We start from the raw sequence: 18,316 nt of genomic DNA, 5'->3' as shown, positions 1-18,316 counted from the left end.
ATTGAAAAAAGATTCAAAAACTCCAGAGCTAGTAGAAGTGAAAGTAGTAAAACAGTAGTAGGAAGGGTTAAAACAGACACCCAACTATGTTATGGGCTATATGAAAAGCTTGTTTTGAAGATGACAAAAAATTGCTTTATAGGCTAAAGCTAAAGATGAGAACACTGGGCACAGGTTCTTATGCACATTTCATCAAGACACATATTGGGATGATTTACCTAGAATTTTTTTTTTTTTCTGTGTTTGGATATCACATTATTTTTTTTAATGTTTGGAGTTCATTATCATTTATTTTATCCAATGTGATTTTTGTTTCCCAGGTACTAAGCTGGATTCACCCAGAGAGCCAAGCAACCATTACTCGTTGTGCTCAACCACTTGTCGGTGTCAGTGGAAAGCGTAGTCGAGATGATGAATGTTACATACAACACATCATGGATGCTAATGCTCAAAGCCACAAGATATTTATCATGGATGCCCGGCCAAGGTAATGAAAGGAATATTTCATATTGCTTTTACCACCTTTATTGGTTTCAGTAGCAATACACTGGATTTGTATCAAGATTTTATATACAGATGCTTCTTGCCTTACGATGGGGGTTACATTCCGATAAACCCTTCATAAATTGAAAAATGTTTTAAGTCAGAAATATATTTCATACATCTAATACTGTACATCGGACCCACCAAACATCATAACTTAGCCTCTGCTGATGGTAGCAAATGCCTCTGCCAGTTTCTTTGCTGTGAACTTTCGTAGTGCCTCGGGTATAACTTCATGCTGTGCAATTATCTAACATTTCATCCTAAGAGTAATTGCCTTCCTCTTCTCACCAGTGGCAGGAAGCTCAGATAGGCATTTTGTAAACATGATGGGATGCAGAAAAACAGAATCCAAAAAACGCTAGCTACACAGTACACTGTAGAGTAACAGTTGTTTACAGTCGTGATCACGTGGCTGACTGGAAGTTGCAGCTCACTGCCGCTGTGCAGCATCATGAGAAAGTATCATACCACATATCTCTATCCCGGGAAAAGATCAGAATTCAAATTTCAAAGTATGGTTTCTACTGATTGCGTATCACTATCACACCATTGTAAAGTAAAATAATCATAAGTCAAACAATTGGGGGACATTTGTATATATGTATATTTTTTTATACATATTAGCCTTTTCCCATGTTAGCCAGATAGTATCAAGAACAGAGGACTGATCCTTAGAGGGAAAATCCTTGGCTTCCTTCTCTGTTCCTTCTTTTGGAAAAGTAAAGACTGGAGGAGAGAATTTCCAGCCCCCTTATAATTGCCTTCTACAACACACAGGGAATATGTGGGAAGTAGTCTTTCTCCCCTACCCCCAGGGATATATATATATATATATATATATATATATATATTTTTGCTTTGTCGCTGTCTCCCGTGTTTGCGAGGTAGCGCAAGGAAACAGACGAAAGAAATGGCCCAACCCACCCCCATACACCTGTATATACATACGTCCACTCACGCAAAATATACATACCTACACAGCTTTCCATGGTTTACCCCAGACGCTTCACATGCCCCGATTTAATCCACTGACAGCACGTCAACCCCGGTATACCACATCGCTCCAATTCACTCTATTCCTTGCCCTCCTTTCACCCTCTGCATGTTCAGGCCCCAATCACACAAAATCTTTTTCACTCCATCTTTCCACCTCCAATTTGGTCTCCCTCTTCTCCTCGTTCCCTCCACCTCCAACACATATATCCTCTTGGTCAATCTTTCCTCACTCATTCTCTCCATGTGCCCAAACCATTTCAAAACACCCTCTTCTGCTCTCTCAACCACACTCTTTTTATTTCCACACATCTCTCTTACCCTTACGTTACTTACTCGATCAAACCACCTCACACCACACATTGTCCTCAAACATCTCATTTCCAGCACATCCATCCTCCTGCGCACAACTCTATCCATAGCCCAAGCCTCGCAACCATACAACATTGTTGGAACCACTATTCCTTCAAACATACCCATTTTTGCTTTCCGAGATAATGTTCTCGACTTCCACACATTCTTCAAGGCTCCCAGAATTTTCGCCCCCTCCCCCACCCTATGATCCACTTCCGCTTCCATGGTTCCTTCTGCTGCCAGATCCACTCCCAGATATCTAAAACACTTCACGTCCTCCAGTTTTTCTCCATTCAAACTCACCTCCCAATTGACTTGACCCTCAACCCTACTGTACCTAATAACCTTGTTCTTATTCACATTTACTCTTAACTTTCTTCTTTCAAACACTTTACCAAACTCAGTCACCAGCTTCTGCAGTTTCTCACATGAATCATCCACCAGCGCTGTATCATCAGCGAACAACAACTGACTCACTTCCCAAGCTCTCTCATCCCCAACAGACTTCATACTTGCCCCTCTTTCCAAAACTTTTGCATTCACCTCCCTAACAACCCCGTCCATAAACAAATTAAACAACCATGGAGACATCACACACCCCTGCCGCAAACCTACATTCACTGAGAACCAATCACTTTCCTCTCTTCCTACACGTACACATGCCTTACATCCTCGATAAAAACTTTTCACTGCTTCTAACAACTTGCCTCCCACACCATATATTCTTAATACCTTCCACAGAGCATCTCTATCAGCTCTATCATATGCCTTCTCCAGATCCATAAATGCTACATACAAATCCATTTGCTTTTCTAAGTATTTCTCACATACATATATATATATATATATATATATATATATATATATATATATATATATATATATATATATATATATCTTTCTTTCTTTCATACTATTCACCATCTCCCGCATTAGCGAGGTTGTGTTAAGAACAGAGGACTGGACCTCTGAGGGAATATCCTCACCTGGCCCCCCCCCCCCCCCCTTTGGAAAATTAAAAAGGGGAGGATTTCCAGCCCCCCGCTCCCTTCCCTTTTAGTCGCCTTCTACGACACGCAGGGAATACGTGAGAAGCATTCTTTCTCCCCTATCCCCAGGGATAAAATGCAAATAACTGGGAGATGTATAAAAGAAAGAGGAAAGAGGTCAAGAGAAAGGTGCAAGAGGTGAAAAAGATGGCAGATGAGAGTTGGGGTGAGAGAGTATAATTAAATTTTAGGGAGGATAAAAAGATGTTTTGGAAGAAGGTAAATAAAGTGCATAAGACAAGAGAACAAAAGGGAACATTGGTGAAAGGGGCAAATTGGGAGGTAATAACAAATAGTGGTGAAGTGAGAGGGAGATGGAGTGAATATTTTGAAGGTTTGTTGAATGTGTTTGATGATAGAGTGGCAGATATAGGGTGTTTTAGTCAAGGTGATGTGCGAAGTGAGAGGGTCAGGGAGAATGATTTGGTAAACAGAGAAGAGATAGTGAAAGCTTTGCGGAAGATGAAAGCCGGCAAGGCGGTGGGTTTGGATGGTATTCCTGTGGAATTTATTAAAAAACGGAGTGACTGTGTTGTTGACTGGTCGGTGAGGACATTCAGTGTATGTATGGTTATGGTGAAGTGCCTGAGGATTGGCGGAATGCATGCATTGTGCCATTGTACAAAGGCAAAGGGGATAAAGGTGAGTGTTCAAATTACAGAGGTATAAATTTGTTGAATATTCCTGGGAAATTATATGGGAGGGTATTGATTGAGAGGGTCAAGGCATGTACAAAGCATCAGATTGGGAAAGAGCAGTGTGGTTTCAGAAGTGGTAGAGGATGTGTGGATCAGGTGTTTGCTTTGAAGTATATATGTGAGAAATACTTAGAAAAACAGATGGCTTTGTATGTAGCATTTATGGATCTGGAGAAGGCATATGATAGAGTTGATAGAGATGCTCTGTGGAAAGTATTAAGCGAATATGGCGTGGGAAGTAAGTCGCGAGAAGCAGTGGAAAGTTTTTATCGAGGATATAAGGCATGTGTATGAGTAGGAAGAGAGGAAAGTGATTGGTTCCCAGTGAATGTTGGTTTGTGTCAGGGGTGCATGATGTCTCCGTGGTTGTTCAACTTGTTTATGGATGGGGTTGTTAGGGAGGTGAATGCAAGAGTTTTGGAGAGAGGGGCAAGTATGCAGCCCGTTGTTGATGAGAGGGCTTGGGAAGGAGTCATTTGTTGTTCGCTGATGATACAGCACTGGTGGTTGATTCGGGTGAGAAACTGCAGAAGTTAGTCACTGAGTGTGGTAAAGTGTGTGAAAGAAGAAAGCTGAGAGTAAGTGCGAATAAGAGGAAAGTTATTAGGTTCACTAGGATTTAGAGACAAGTAAATTGGGAGATAAGTTTGAATGGAGAAAAACTGGAGGAAGTGAAGCGTTTTAGGTATCTGGGAGTGGATTTGGCAGCGGATGGAACAATGGAAGTGGAAGTGAGTCACAGGGTGAGGGAGGGGGTGAAAGTTCTGGGAGCATTGAAGAATGTGTAGGAGGCGAGAACATTATCTTGGAGAGCAAAAATGGGTATGTTTGAAGGAATAGTGGTTCTAACGATGTTGTATGGTTGTGAGGCACGGGCTATGGATAGGGTTGTGCGGAGGAGGGTGGATGTGTTGGAAATGGGATGTTTGAGGACATTATGTTGTGTGAAGTGGTTTGATTAAGTAATGAAAGGGTAAGAGAGATGTGTGGTAATAAAAAGACTGTGGTTGAGAGAGCAGAAGAGGGTGTATTTGGTCACATGGAGAGAATGAGCGAGGAAAGATTGACAAAGGATATATGTGTCAGAGGTGGAAGGAATGGGAAGGGGAAGGATGGAGTGAAAAAGATTTTGAGCGATCGGGGCCTGAACATACAGGAGGTTGAAAGGCTTGCGAGGAATAGAGTGAATTGGAACGATGTGGGATACCGAGGTTGATGTGCTGTCAATGGATTGAACCAGGGCATGTAAAGTGTCAAGGGTAAGCCATGCAAAGTTTTGTGGGGCGTGGATGTGGAAAGGGAGCTGTGGTTTGGGTGCATTACACATGACAGCTAGAGACTGAGTGTGAGCGAACGTGGCCTCTGTTGTCTTTTACTAGCGCTATCTTGCACGCACTTGGGGAGGGGGGGCGGTGCCATTTCATGTGTGGCAGGGTGGCAGCGGGAATGGATGAAGGGAGCATGCACATGTGTATATTATATGTGTGTATGTATATATATGTATACATTGTAATGTATAGGTATGTATATGTGCGTGTGGGCGTGTATGTATATGCATGTGTTTGTGGGTTGGTTGGACCATTCTTTTGTCTGTATGTATATATATATGAAGAAAATTTAGGGTATTTTATGAGTAAGAAGGCCATATTTTCCCTCAGTGTAAATGCTGTTGCCAATAAAGCCAAGGGTGGTGGCTATGAAAGCGAAGATGCATATCAAAATGCTGAGGTGCAGTTCCTTGACATCCACAACATCCATGTTATGAGAGAGTCTCTTCGCAAACTTCAAGGTAAGCCTTAAGTGTACAGTATTGGGGAAGGAAGTAATATGTCTACCTATCTATCTACATCTCTAATGCCTATTTCCTCCTGGGATTCCCTCAAGGGGATGGCCATGCCAGTTTGAAGTAGTACAAAGAATAGAGTGAATTGGAACTTTGTGGTATACCAGGGTTGATGTGCTGTCAGTGGACTGAACCAGGTGCATGTGAAACATCTGGGGTAAACCATGGAAAGGTCTGTGGGGCCTGGATGTGGATAGGAAGCTGTGGTTTCAGTGCATTACATATGACAGCTAGAGACTGAGTGTGAACGAATGTGACCTTTTTTTGTCTATTTTCCTGGCACTACCTTGCCAATGCTAGAGATAATGATGAAGGCAAGCAAGTATGAATATGTACATGTGTATATATGTATATGTTTGTGGATATGTGTGTATGTATATGTGTATATGTTGATATGTATATATATGTATATGTGTGTGTATGGGCATTTATGTATATATTTGTGTATATGAGTGGATAGGCCATTCTTCATCTTTTTCCTGGCGCTACCTTGCTAACACAGGAAACAGCAATTAAGTATAGTAAATAAATAAATAATACTTGATTACCTTTTCCTGTGTTAGCAAAGTAGCACGAGGAACAGGTGAAGAAAAGGTGCATTCATTGACATCCATTCTCTACTGTTATGTGTAATGCACCAAAACCATAGCTCCCTTTCCATAGACCTTTCCATGGTTTCCCCAACCCACTTCTCATAACCTGGTTCTTTCCATTGACAGCATGTCAACCTCTTTATATCACATCATTCCAGTTCAACCCATCCCATGCACACCTTTCACCCTCCTGCATGTTTGGGCTCTGATCACTAAAAAAATTTATCATATCTTTTCATCTTGAAGCAATTTGGTCCTCTTTAATATGCTAAAGTGAAACTTGAATGTTCACACTTACACATGCACTTCATACATTTTTTTTTTCTCTCACTAAGTTCAATTCTCAAATAAAGCATCATCTCCATTCACTCCACTCCTTTTGGAAAGTGCTTCCATTTCATCCAGTCCTGAGTCATTCCTCTAACTTCTTCATCTGAAATATCCCAAGCCCACTCAGTTCTCTTTCTGCATTTATCTGTCTTCCCAAGGTTTGCCTCTCCTCTTTGTACCCTCCACTGTTTTTTAATACACTTCTTGACTAATCTATTACCTGTTATACATTCCAAATAGCCATACTGTTCTAAAAGATTTTCATCTGTGTACAGTTTCAGTGAGTTTTGCACATCTCAGATCCTTCTCACATCTTCAGTCTGTCTTCGCAACTCCACCTTTGCTCAAGTTACCCATCTACATTGCTCCTGTTTTTTACCAGCCTTAACGTACATAAAGTTGGGCATCACATCCATACTGAAAACGGTGCTGAAGCCTGCTGTAATGCATCGTTATGAAATATTAATCTAGACCCTGTGTGACAGATAGGAGGATGCCTGTATTTTGGTATGAATTTCGTAAGAGATATTTATTAAGTACTCTGCTTTCTTAATTCCCAGTATTAATGTAGCCCACCATAAAGCATGCTTATTAGATGTAGTTTTGCAACAGCATGACAGTTAAGAGAATGGTGGTATTTTGAGATCAATTTGTCAGGGATGTTTAAAGATACCTCATTTACCAAGCTTTTCCAATTCTAGAGGTATGCTACCCCCACATTGACAATGCCCACTGGCTGAGCAATCTGGAAGCCACCCACTGGCTAGATCATATTCGTTGTGTGTTGAGTGGAGCACTGCGTATAGCAGATAAAGTGGAGAGTCACAAGACCAGTGTTGTTGTGCATTGCTCTGATGGCTGGGATCGTACTGCACAGGTTAGTTGAAATGTCCTTTTATGTAATAGGTCTGATTGAGGCCTTGCCTTAAATGAGAGGAATAAAGGGAAAAATTTTAAAAAAGCAGGTGAGACAGTCTGAAGATAAAAGGTAAAATAAGTGTTGTAAATGAACAAAGATGCAAAGGTCAAGCCTAGGAGCATTACTCTAAAAGATAGAAAATAGGGCTAGCAGTTCTTATATGTAAGATGGTTTTGGGTGACATTTCGACACTCTTAAGTCAGAGTAGTAATAGTAATACTTCCCTGGGTGATTTCTTAATGCAACTTACTATATAGGATTGTAATAGGATTTATCTCACCTAGATTAATCATGAATTTGACTGAATCCTACTACACATTCAGAAATGAAGATGGAATATTTGTTATAAATGAATGTGCATTGCGTCTGGCTGAGCTGAATATTAATATACTTTTTTGTGATATCCCTTTTATATTTGCAATCAGTTATATGGTACCTTGATTGTTTTTTGGATTTTTCTTATAGCTGACTGCCTTGGCCATGTTAATGTTGGATGGATACTACCGGACAATCACTGGTATTGCAGTTCTTATTGAAAAGGAATGGCTTAGTTTTGGCCACAAGTTTGCTCAGGTAAGTATAATATTTTTTTTTTATTCCTTGTTTCATTTTGTATCTTTATCCCCACTCCCTTCTGTTCTTCAGAATGATCTCATGTAGAAATTCATTCATAATCCATTTTAGCTCAGATTCCTTTCTTAAAACCTCTTACATGTGGATATTCTCACCCCCTTATCTTTAATACCGCTGGTTTACTAAATCTAGGGGTCAATATTCCATTAATTCAACCCCTATTTTGATACCTGATTAAGCAGAAAAGAAATGCACGAAGTACATTTCAGCACACACAATACATATAAATTTTTTGTATGTGTTCACCATATCCAACATGAGTTAGGTAGCATTAAAAACAGACAACTGAGTCTCGAAGGGGAAAATCCTCAATTGGCTCATTAGATTATTGGATTATGTGTTAATTGGTAGGCACGTGAAAGAGAGACTTTTAGATGTTAATGTGCTGAGAGGGGCAACTGGAGGGATGTCTGATCATTATCACGTGGAGGCGAAAGTGAAGATTTGTAAAGGTTTTCAGAAAATAAGAGAGAATGTTGGGGTGAAGAGAGTGGTGAGAGTAAGTGAGCTTGGACAGAAGACTTGCGTGAGGAAGTACCAGGAGAGATTGAGTGCAGAATGGAAAAAGGTGAGACCAAATGACATAAGGGGAGTGGGGGAGGAATGGGATGTATTTAGGGAAGCAATAATAGCTTGCACAAAAGATGCTTGTGGCATGAGAAAAGTGGGAGATGGGCAGATTAGAAAGGGCAGTGAGTGGTGGGGTGAAGAAGTAAGATTGTTAGTGAAAGAGAAGAGAGAGGCATTTGGACAGTTTTTGCAGGGAAGTAGTGCATATGACTGGGAGATGTATAAAAGAGAGAGGCAGGAGGTCAAGAGAAAGGTGCAAGAGGTGAAAACGAGGGCAAATGAGAGTTGGGGTGAGAGAGTATCATTAAATTTAAGGGAGAATAAAAAGATGTTTTGGAAGGAGGTAAATAAGTACATAAGACAAGAGAACAAATGAGAACATCGGTGAAGGGGGCTAATGGGGAGGTAATAATAAGTAGTGATGAAGTGAGAAGGAGACGGAGTAAGTATTTTGAATGTTTGTTGAATGTGTTTGATGATAGAATGGTAAATGTAGGGTGTTTTGGTCAAGGTGGTGTACAAAGTGAGAGGGTCAGGGAGAATGGTTGGTAAACAGAGAAGAGGTAGTGAAAGCTTTGTGGAAGATGAAAGCCAGCAAGGCAGCGGGTTTGGATGGTATTGCTGTGGAATTTATTAAAAAAGGGGGTGATGGTATTGTTGACTGGTTGGTAAGGATGTTTAATGTATGTACGGTTCATGGTGAAGTGCCAGAGGATTGGCAGATTGCATGCATAGTGCCATTGTACAAAGCAAAGGGGATGAAGGTGAGTGTTCAAATTACAGAGGTATAAGTTTGTTGAATATTCCGGGGAAATTATATGGGAGGGTATTGATTGAGAGGGTAAAGGCATGTACAGAACATCAGATTGGGGAAGAGCAGTGTGTTTCCAGAAGGGTAGAGGATGTGTGGATCAGGTGTTTGCTTTGAAAAATGTATGTGAGAAATACTTAGAAAAACAAATGAATATGTATGTAGCATTTATGGATCTGGAGAAGGCATATGACAGAGTTGATAGATATGCTTTGTGGAAGGTATTAAGAGTAGATGGTGTGGGAGATAAGTTGCTAGAAGCAGTGAAAAGTTTTTATCAGGGATGTAAGGCATGTGTACGAGTAGGAAGAGAGGAAAGTGATTGGTTCCCAGTGAATGTTGGTTTGCGTCAGGGGTGCGTGATGTCTCTATGGCTGTTTAATTTGTTTATGGATGGGGTTGTTAGGGAGGTGAATGCAAGAGTTTTGGAGTGAGGGGCAAGTATGCAATCTGTTGTGGATGAAAGGGCTTGGGAAGTGAGTCAGTTGTTGTTCACTGATGATACAGCACTGGTGGCTGATTCAGGTGAGAAACTGCAGAAGTTGGGGACTGAGTTTGGTAAAGTGTGTGAAAAAAGAAAGCTGAGAGTAAATGTGAATAAGAGCAAGGTTTTTAGGTTCAGTAGGGTTGAGGGACAAGTTAATTGGGATGTAAATTTGATTTGAGAAAAACTGGAGGAAGTGAAGTGTTTTAGATATCTAGGAGTGGATTTAGCAGTGAATGGAACCATGGAAGCAGAAGTGAGTCACAGGGTGGGGAGGGGGCGAAGGTTCTGGGAGCTTTGAAGAATGTGTGGATGGCAAGAACGTTATCTCAGAGAGCAAAAATGAGTATGTTTGAGGGAATACGTGTTCCAACAATGTTATATGGTTGCGAGGCATGGGCTATAGATATGGTTGTGCTGAGGAGGGTGGATGTGTTGGAAATGAAATGTTTGAGGACAATATGTGGTGTTAGGTGGTTTGATCAATTTAGTAATGAAAGGGTAAGAGAGATATGTGGTAATAAAAAGAGTGGTTGAGAGCACAGAAGAGGGTGTATTGAAATGGTTTGGCCACTTAGAGAGAATGAGTGAGAAAAGATTGACAAAGAGGATATATGTGTCAAAGGTGGAGGGAACGAGGAGAAGTGGGAGACCAAATTGGAGACAGAAGGATGAAGTGAAAAAGATTTTGAGTAATTGGGGCCTGAACATACAGGAGGGTGAAAGGCGTGCAAGGTGCAAGGAATAGAGTGAATTGGAACAATGTGGTATACCGGGGTTGACGTGCTGTCACTGGATTGAAAGAGGGCATGTGAAGTGTCTGGGGTGAACCATATATATATATGTCTGTGTATGTATATGTATTGTACAAAGGCAAAGGGGATAAGAGTGAGTGCTCAAATTACAGAGGTATAAGTTTGTTGAGTATTCCTGGTAAATTATATGGGAGGGTACTGATTGAGAGGGTGAAGGCATGTACAGAGCATCAGATTGGGGAAGAGCAGTGTGGTTTCAGAAGTGGTAGAGGATGTGTGGATCAGGTGTTTGCTTTGAAGAATGTATGTGAGAAATACTTAGAAAAGCAAATGGATTTGTATGTAGCATTTATGGATCTGGAGAAGGCATATGATAAAGTTGATAGAGATGCTCTGTGGAAGGTATTAAGAATATATGGTGTGGGAGGAAAGTTGTTAGAAGCAGTGAAAAGTTTTTATCGAGGATGTAAGGCATGTGTACGTGTAGGAAGAGAGGAAAGTGATTGGTTCTCAGTGAGTGTAGGTTTGCGGCAGGGGTGTGTGATGTCTCCATGGTTGTTTAATTTGTTTATGGATGGGGTTGTTAGGGAGGTAAATGCAAGAGTTTTGGAAAGAGGGGCAAGTATGAAGTCTGTTGGGGATGAGAGAGCTTGGGAAGTGAGTCAGTTGTTGTTCGCTGATGATACAGCGCTGGTGGCTGATTCATGTGAGAAACTGCAGAAGCTGGTGACTGAGTTTGGTAAAGTGTGTGGAAGAAGAAAGTTAAGAGTAAATGTGAATAAGAGCAAGGTTATCAGGTACAGTAGGGTTGAGGGTCAAGTCAATTGGGAGGTGAGTTTGAATGGAGAAAAACTGGAGGAAGTGAAGTGTTTTAGATATCTGGGAGTGGATCTGGCAGCGGATGGAACCATGGAAGCGGAAGTGGATCATAGGGTGGGGGAGGGGGCGAAAATTCTGGGGGCCTTGAAGAATGTGTGGAAGTCGAGAACATTATCTCGGAAAGCAAAAATGGGTATGTTTGAAGGAATAGTGGTTCCAACAATGTTGTATGGTTGTGAGGCGTGGGCTATGGATAGAGTTGTGCGCAGGAGGATGGATGTGCTGGAAATGAGATGTTTGAGGACAATGTGTGGTGTGAGGTGGTTTGATCGAGTGAGTAACGTAAGGGCAAGAGAGATGTGTGGAAATAAAAAGAGCGTGGTTGAGAGAGCAGAAGAGGGTGTTTTGAAGTGGTTTGGGCACATGGAGAGAATGAGTGAGGAAAGATTGACCAAGAGGATATATGTGTCGGAGGTGGAGGGAACGAGGAGAAGAGGGAGACCAAATTGGAGGTGGAAAGATGGAGTGAAAAAGATTTTGTGTGATCGGGGCCTGAACATGCAGGAGGGTGAAAGGAGGGCAAGGAATAGAGTGAATTGGAGCGATGTGGTATACCGGGGTTGACGTGCTGTCAGTGGATTGAATCAAGGCATGTGAAGCGTCTGGGGTAAACCATGGAAAGCTGTGTAGGTATGTATATTTGCGTGTGTGGACGTATGTATATACATGTGTATGGGGGGGGGGGTTGGGCCATTTCTTTCGTCTGTTTCCTTGCGCTACCTCGCAAACGCGGGAGACAGCGACAAAGTATAAAAAAAAAAAAAAAAAAAAAAATGTTTATGTATGTATATGTTGAAATGTATAGGTATGTATATGTGTGTGTGTGTGGGCGTTTATGTTCATACATGTGTATTTGGGTGGGTTGGGCCATTCTTTCGTCTGTTTCCTTGTGCTACCTCGCTAATGTGGGAGACAGCGACAAAGTATGATAATAAAATATGTACATGTATATCCCAGCCTGAGCCAGAAACCCACTTACTGACTAGCCTTGAGAGGAAGGTGAACAGCTAATTTAGCTGTGGGCTGACTGCGATGTACAGGATTTGAACCCAGACAAGCCCATGCATGACTCATTGTGTAAGACTGCCTCAGAATTCAGCTTTTGGTCAAGCGCATATACCTGCTATTAGTTTTTATGTTAAAGGTAATAATGTATGTATACTGGTTGAAGAAACCATATTTTTTTCACATTTATGTCTTAGTGCAAGTAACTGTTCACCTTTTCATCTTTTTTAATGGCTAACCAACATGCAGAATCTTTTATTTTTTTATCATTGCTGCATGATCTTTGCCACTTAAAAGTATGAAGATGACTATTGTAATCAATATTTGTGGAGGATATTACCCACAACACCCAGTTTGAAATATGGTTATAATCAATAAAATTTAGACAAATATGGATAAAATGTAATATTAGTGCTTTTTTGATTAATTTGATTAACTTTGTAAGTGCTTTAATACTTTCATGTAGCCACTAAGATCTGTACCTCTAAATTTTGAATATTTATTCACATCTGCAGCGTATTGGGCATGGTGATGATCGCCATCAAGATGCTGACCGGTCTCCAGTATTCCTGCAGTTTGTAGACTGTGTTTGGCAAATCATGAAACAGTTCCCACATGCGTTCCAGTTCACTGAAGACTTATTAATTACGGTGCTGGATCACCTCTATTCTTGTCTCTTTGGCACCTTCTTGTATAATAGGCAAGTATATTGTAGATTTGAGAGTTTATCTTTTATATAATTTCTACGAGTACTTTAGTCTTGAGAGAAACTTGTTCATCTTTTATGATTTTTAAGTCATTGACTGAAGGCTATAAATAAGTTGTTAAAAGAGATTGATTTGTGTTTTTGTATGGTTTAATTGTTTTCCTTCATGAAATGGTCTCTTTGTTAGCATTGTCACCATTAATTAAAATGTTGCACATTTGTTGCTTACAAGGTGATCCAACCAGAGTTAATGTGGGCATTAGGGAAAGTTGGTATGTGGCCCTCTAGAACTCCCAAGGAGATGGGGTTAGGAACCCATTTAACAGGAAAGAGAGTGATAAATGTTAATCAGTATAAAATTTATGTTTATTCCATAGATTTTCCTTTGAGTTATTTTATTAATATTTCAAAACCTTATCTCCCCACTTCTAAGTCTTGAAGATTTTGCCCCAGTGTCCATACCATCTTGGTGGGCCTGCCTGTAAGTAATCACTTGATATGTACATGATCATTTCCTCTTAGTGCACTACTAATTTTGTGAGAGGTAGGTCTTAAGATTACTTTTTCAATGTCATGATGACTTTGTACATTTTAATGTCATTCATATGTTACGGAAATGTCAGTTTGCATTTTGCAGCATGGTAGGCTTTGATAATCTTTTTACATCATGGTAGAAGTGCACATCAGACTGGATATCCATATAAGAACCCCATTCAGTCATATATTGTCTCATTCTTTTTATCTTTCTCACCTCTGATTTTATGCAAATGCTCTTAGTCATATTATTCTGTTACATATTTACAGATTCTTTTTCATGTTTATTCTTTAATAATTTCCTTGACATCTCAGCAGGTTATACACCACGTACTTAATGGTATTATCCCTAGGGATAGCGAAGCAAGACAGCTATCCATGTATCTCCTACTTCTTGTAGATGGTGACTAGGAGGGGCAGGAGTGGAGGCTGGAAATCCTAGTCTCCTTCTGTATTTTCATTTTCTAAATGTCATTAAAACAGACACTAAGCAAGGATTTTTTCCTCATAGGATCAGGTATCAGTCCCTAACGCTACATCACTGAAATAGGGAAGACAAACAGGTATTAGAAAAAATATATAGTATCTTTTTTGTTTCCAGTCTTTTCTTCATCAGTATTCCTAAACTCCATGTTCATATCTCAGGAACTTTTTCTCAAGTATTTTTTCTCTCCTTTACACATTTAGAGTTGGACACACCACTTAAACAGCTCTTGTAAATGCTTAAAGACTTATGCATTTACTGGTACATCAGGTATATTTAGAAAATACTAAATTCTCTCTCTTTTCTTTGGCAGTGAAAGAGAGAGGATGGAAAAGGAGGTAAAGACAAAAACAGTGTCTCTGTGGTCGTTAATTCTTAGTAATCCATCAGATTTTGAAAATCCCTTGTATAACCCAGCAACTCGTCACCATGTACTCTTTCCTCTGACTTCCATCCGTCATCTTTGCTTATGGGACAAGTATTATTGTCGATGGAATCCTTCAATGCGACAGCAGGTAAGATATTGAAATATATGTTTTAGATTTATTTCAGTTTTAAAAGAAAATTAACTCTATTCTTTTCTTTAAGTATATGATACTGTAATTTCTTTTAAAACAAATAAATCTATTTATTTTATTTCATAAATAGAATAAATAGATTTATTTTAGTTTTAAAAGAAATTACAGTATTATATGCTTAAAGAAAAGAATAGAGTTACTGAATAGGTGAACAGTGAAATATAATAATCTTACAGGAGCCAGTTCACATTCGTTTCAAGGAGCTACTGCACGTTAAAGGTCAACTTGAGAAGCGGGTTGATGAACTCAGGAAGGAGTTAGCAGCAAGACAAACCCATGACTCTCCCCGTGTAGCTTCGGCTATTGTGTGACTTATTAAAGTTGTCTGTTTCATAATAGTCGCTGAAGACAAATGTAAGAGAATACCTCCATGTGCCTGAATGTATTAGGTAAATTGGAGAGCTGCAAGACTGTCAGCATAATCCATGATAATATTTCTGTTGACTTCCATCCACATCTGCTTCACATACACCATTCTTTACATTCAGGGGATTTCAAATGCAGTGTCCTTCCCAGATATATGAATATTTGATATCAATTTGAAATACATGATGTGTGTGAAAAGAGATAAGTTCAACATGTATTTAATCTTTTGCATTTGAAATCTGTTGTACACTTTATCCAGTTTAGATAGATGAAGGAGTAAGATCTTTATTTTTGTGTGCTTTTTTTAAGAGATACTTTTACCTTTTATTGCAGAAAAGCACAGTACTTTCATGTAATCCATTTACCTTAAACTGTAATGTTACAAGGGAGAGACTATAGCTATGATACTATACAGAGACTGTCTGTTAAAAATTTCATTTTCATGTTTCAATATGTGTTTGATGCACATACTTAACAAGTTATTGTTATATGTAAATATACAGTGAGTTTCACCTTACCTTGTAGAATTGTAAAACATAAGCTGTAAAATAATGCTGTAAGACTGTTTAGTGAAATTAATAATGTTTAATTTCTTGTTATAAAAATTGTATATAGCCTTGATATCTTGAAAATATTTAAAAATTAGATTATGGCAACAACAAAATCTGTTAATGATAATTTGTTTTTACTCATGCCCACTTGGGAGATGGGAAAAAATCTTTTCAGAAAAGAAAGCAATTTGCTAGTCTAAGGCCTACAGTGGCACATTGTACAAAATTTAGGATGGTTTACAGAGCTATAAAATGTTTACAGGATTGTACACTCTTAGCTCATTTAGTTATATGTTTAGTGAACTGCAGAACTTCAGAAAGAATAAGAAAATGTTTTAGGAGGAGGTAAACAGTATAAGAACAAGTGCTGCTTCTTAGCCTTTAGTGCCTCACCTTTAACAGGTCACTGGCAGAGGTTAACTCTACCACAGTGTTTCCAAAGGCTCTTCCCTACTGTTCCTACCAGCTACTTCTACCTAATGTGTCTTTCTAATGTTCCTGCCTAACGTTTTAACCTACTACTTTTACCAAATGGTCCTGCCTAATGGTCCTACCCCTTGTTTCTGCCGAATGCTCCTGCTAAATGTTCTTACTACTTCTATCTATTATTCCTACCATTTTGCAAAAAGGCAAGGCTAGCACATAGTGCTTATTACAGGAAACTTTTAGAGTTACAAAGTTGTGGGAATTAAGTGTTGTCAGGTGTTAACAATGTGTGGCAAGGAGAGATTGTATGGTTGTGGACAGAAGTGCTGGCTCATTAAGCAGCCATCACTAACCTTCCCAATACCCAGGTGGGTAGAACCACTAAAATACCCCCCTGGTTGGTTGCTCTTTACCAACTACTACAAGGATATAAGTTTGCTTATTATACCAGGTAAGTTGTGTGAGAGAATGGTGGTTGAGAGGCTGGTGGTATACACAGAATGTCAGATTGGCAAGGAGCAATGTGGCTTTTGGATAGGTATAGGCAGTGTGTACAAAGTATTTGTGTTAGAATTTGTGTGATATATACTTGGAGAAAGAGAGTGAATTGCATGTGTCATTTATGGATATGTAGAAAGCATATGACAGGGCTGACTGAGGCTTAATGCTATGAATACTTGGGATAATGTGAAAGGCACGAAATACAGTAATGAGATTTTACCAAAAGAGTAAGACCTGTATTTTAGTAGGAAGGAGGATTAGTTCAATTTGAAGGCATGTCTCTCAAGGATGTATGGTTATTCAATCATTTTTTTTATGAAAAAGAAGGTGGTAGAGATAAATGCCAGGGTCTTAGAGTAATAGGCAAGGCTACAATATGTACGGGATGGTAGTGGCATGAAAGGTGAATCAATCACTGTTTGCAGAAGACACAGCTATGCTGGCAGACTCCAGAAGCTAGTGACGGTTCAGGGGTGTGAGAAAGGAGAAAATTGAGAAAAACTTTGAACAAAAGTAAGGTACTGAGGTGCAGCAGGGGTGTGAAACAGGATGTTTTGATTGTAAGTTTGAATGGAGAGGACCTGGAGGAATTGGAATGCTTGAGGTATCTAAGAGTGGACATGGCAGTGGATTGAACCATAGTTGAAGTTTGTCATAGTGTTGGAAGAGGGGGCAAGGGTCCTAAATACAATAATGAGCTTGTGGAAGGAGAGATCATTGTCTTCAAGAAATAAGTGCTGGTATATGTGATGGTGCTAGGTAAAAGTAGTAAGTAGGATCCTTAGGTAGAAGTATTACATTGTAAGATTAGGTAGAAGTAGCTGGTAGAAACATTAGGTAGGAGCCTCTGGAAACACTCTGCTAGGGTTGCCTTCAGCCTATGGCCTGTTAAGGATGAGGAATTAAAGGCTAAACAGTGGCACTGGAACTCACTAGTTATAGAGACTTTTTCTGTGGTTACCCCTTTGGGGAGTTCCCAAAGGGAACAGGTGTCAGGGATATAGAAAGATAGCTATGTGAAGATAGTCTAGATAGTGATGTATCAGTGTTAGTCTTAAGTCTTAATTGCAAACAAAAGGAAGAAGATGAACATTTGGTAGTGATATACATAAAGACAATATTCAGTGTGACATGTGTCAATTGTGTAAGGAGTGATAGTGTAAGAGAGTGACCAGTATGTGCTGAAATAAACCGGATACATGGACTGATAAAGAAAATTTTTGTGTCAGAATTGGAGGGTGGAAGGGGAAGTTTAAGAAGGAAATGGAAGGGTAGATTGAAGGAGGCTCTGGAGTATGAAGGCCTAAACTTCCAGTAGGGTGAGAGGCATGCAAGCTATTGAATGAATTGGATTGATGGGGGTTGATATGATGTCAGTGGGCTGAACAAGGGCATATGAAGTGATCACAGAGTAGTCTGAGGGGCTTGCCTGTGGATAGTAGGCTCTGGTGTTAGAGCATTTTACATGACAGCTACAAATTAGAAGTATGCCATTCATTTATTGATGGCTACCTCATGAAGCCAGGAGACACTATTACAGAAAATTTTTTTGGAAACAAGTTCAATACATATAATAATAATGGCTTCAGAACTGAGGCCTCAGATTTTTAACCACTTTAAATGTCTTGTATTTACCATGTCAGTACCCTTTTTGATTGTTGGGAAATTGCATCTGAAGATATTAAAGGTTATGTGGATGTGACACTAT

The 18,316-nt window shown here is 39.6% G+C and overlaps 1 protein-coding gene across 2 annotated transcripts in view; it reads left to right on the top strand.

Moving 5' to 3' along the window:
• mtm (phosphatidylinositol-3-phosphate phosphatase) overlaps positions 1-17,685 on the top strand; it is a 36,831-nt gene extending 19,146 nt beyond the window's left edge. Inside the window, exons 8-14 of one of the 2 annotated variants that reach the window (XM_071677479.1) lie at positions 321-487; positions 5,299-5,429; positions 7,108-7,283; positions 7,791-7,898; positions 12,978-13,162; positions 14,500-14,701; positions 14,941-17,685. In XM_071677479.1, the coding sequence (XP_071533580.1) occupies positions 321-487; positions 5,299-5,429; positions 7,108-7,283; positions 7,791-7,898; positions 12,978-13,162; positions 14,500-14,701; positions 14,941-15,075 (1,104 nt within the window). In that variant the 3' untranslated portion in view covers positions 15,076-17,685. The remainder of the gene's footprint in view (positions 1-320; positions 488-5,298; positions 5,430-7,107; positions 7,284-7,790; positions 7,899-12,977; positions 13,163-14,499; positions 14,702-14,940) is intronic. The other variant, XM_071677480.1, reaches the window with a different exon arrangement.
• The last annotated feature ends 631 nt before the right edge of the window (positions 17,686-18,316 follow it).

This window comes from Panulirus ornatus, chromosome 25, assembly GCF_036320965.1.
Source record: "Panulirus ornatus isolate Po-2019 chromosome 25, ASM3632096v1, whole genome shotgun sequence".
In the NCBI taxonomy this organism is placed as follows: Eukaryota; Metazoa; Arthropoda; class Malacostraca; order Decapoda; family Palinuridae; genus Panulirus; species Panulirus ornatus.
Note: the sequence above shows the minus strand (reverse complement) of the source record. Positions and strands in the feature narration are given on the sequence as shown.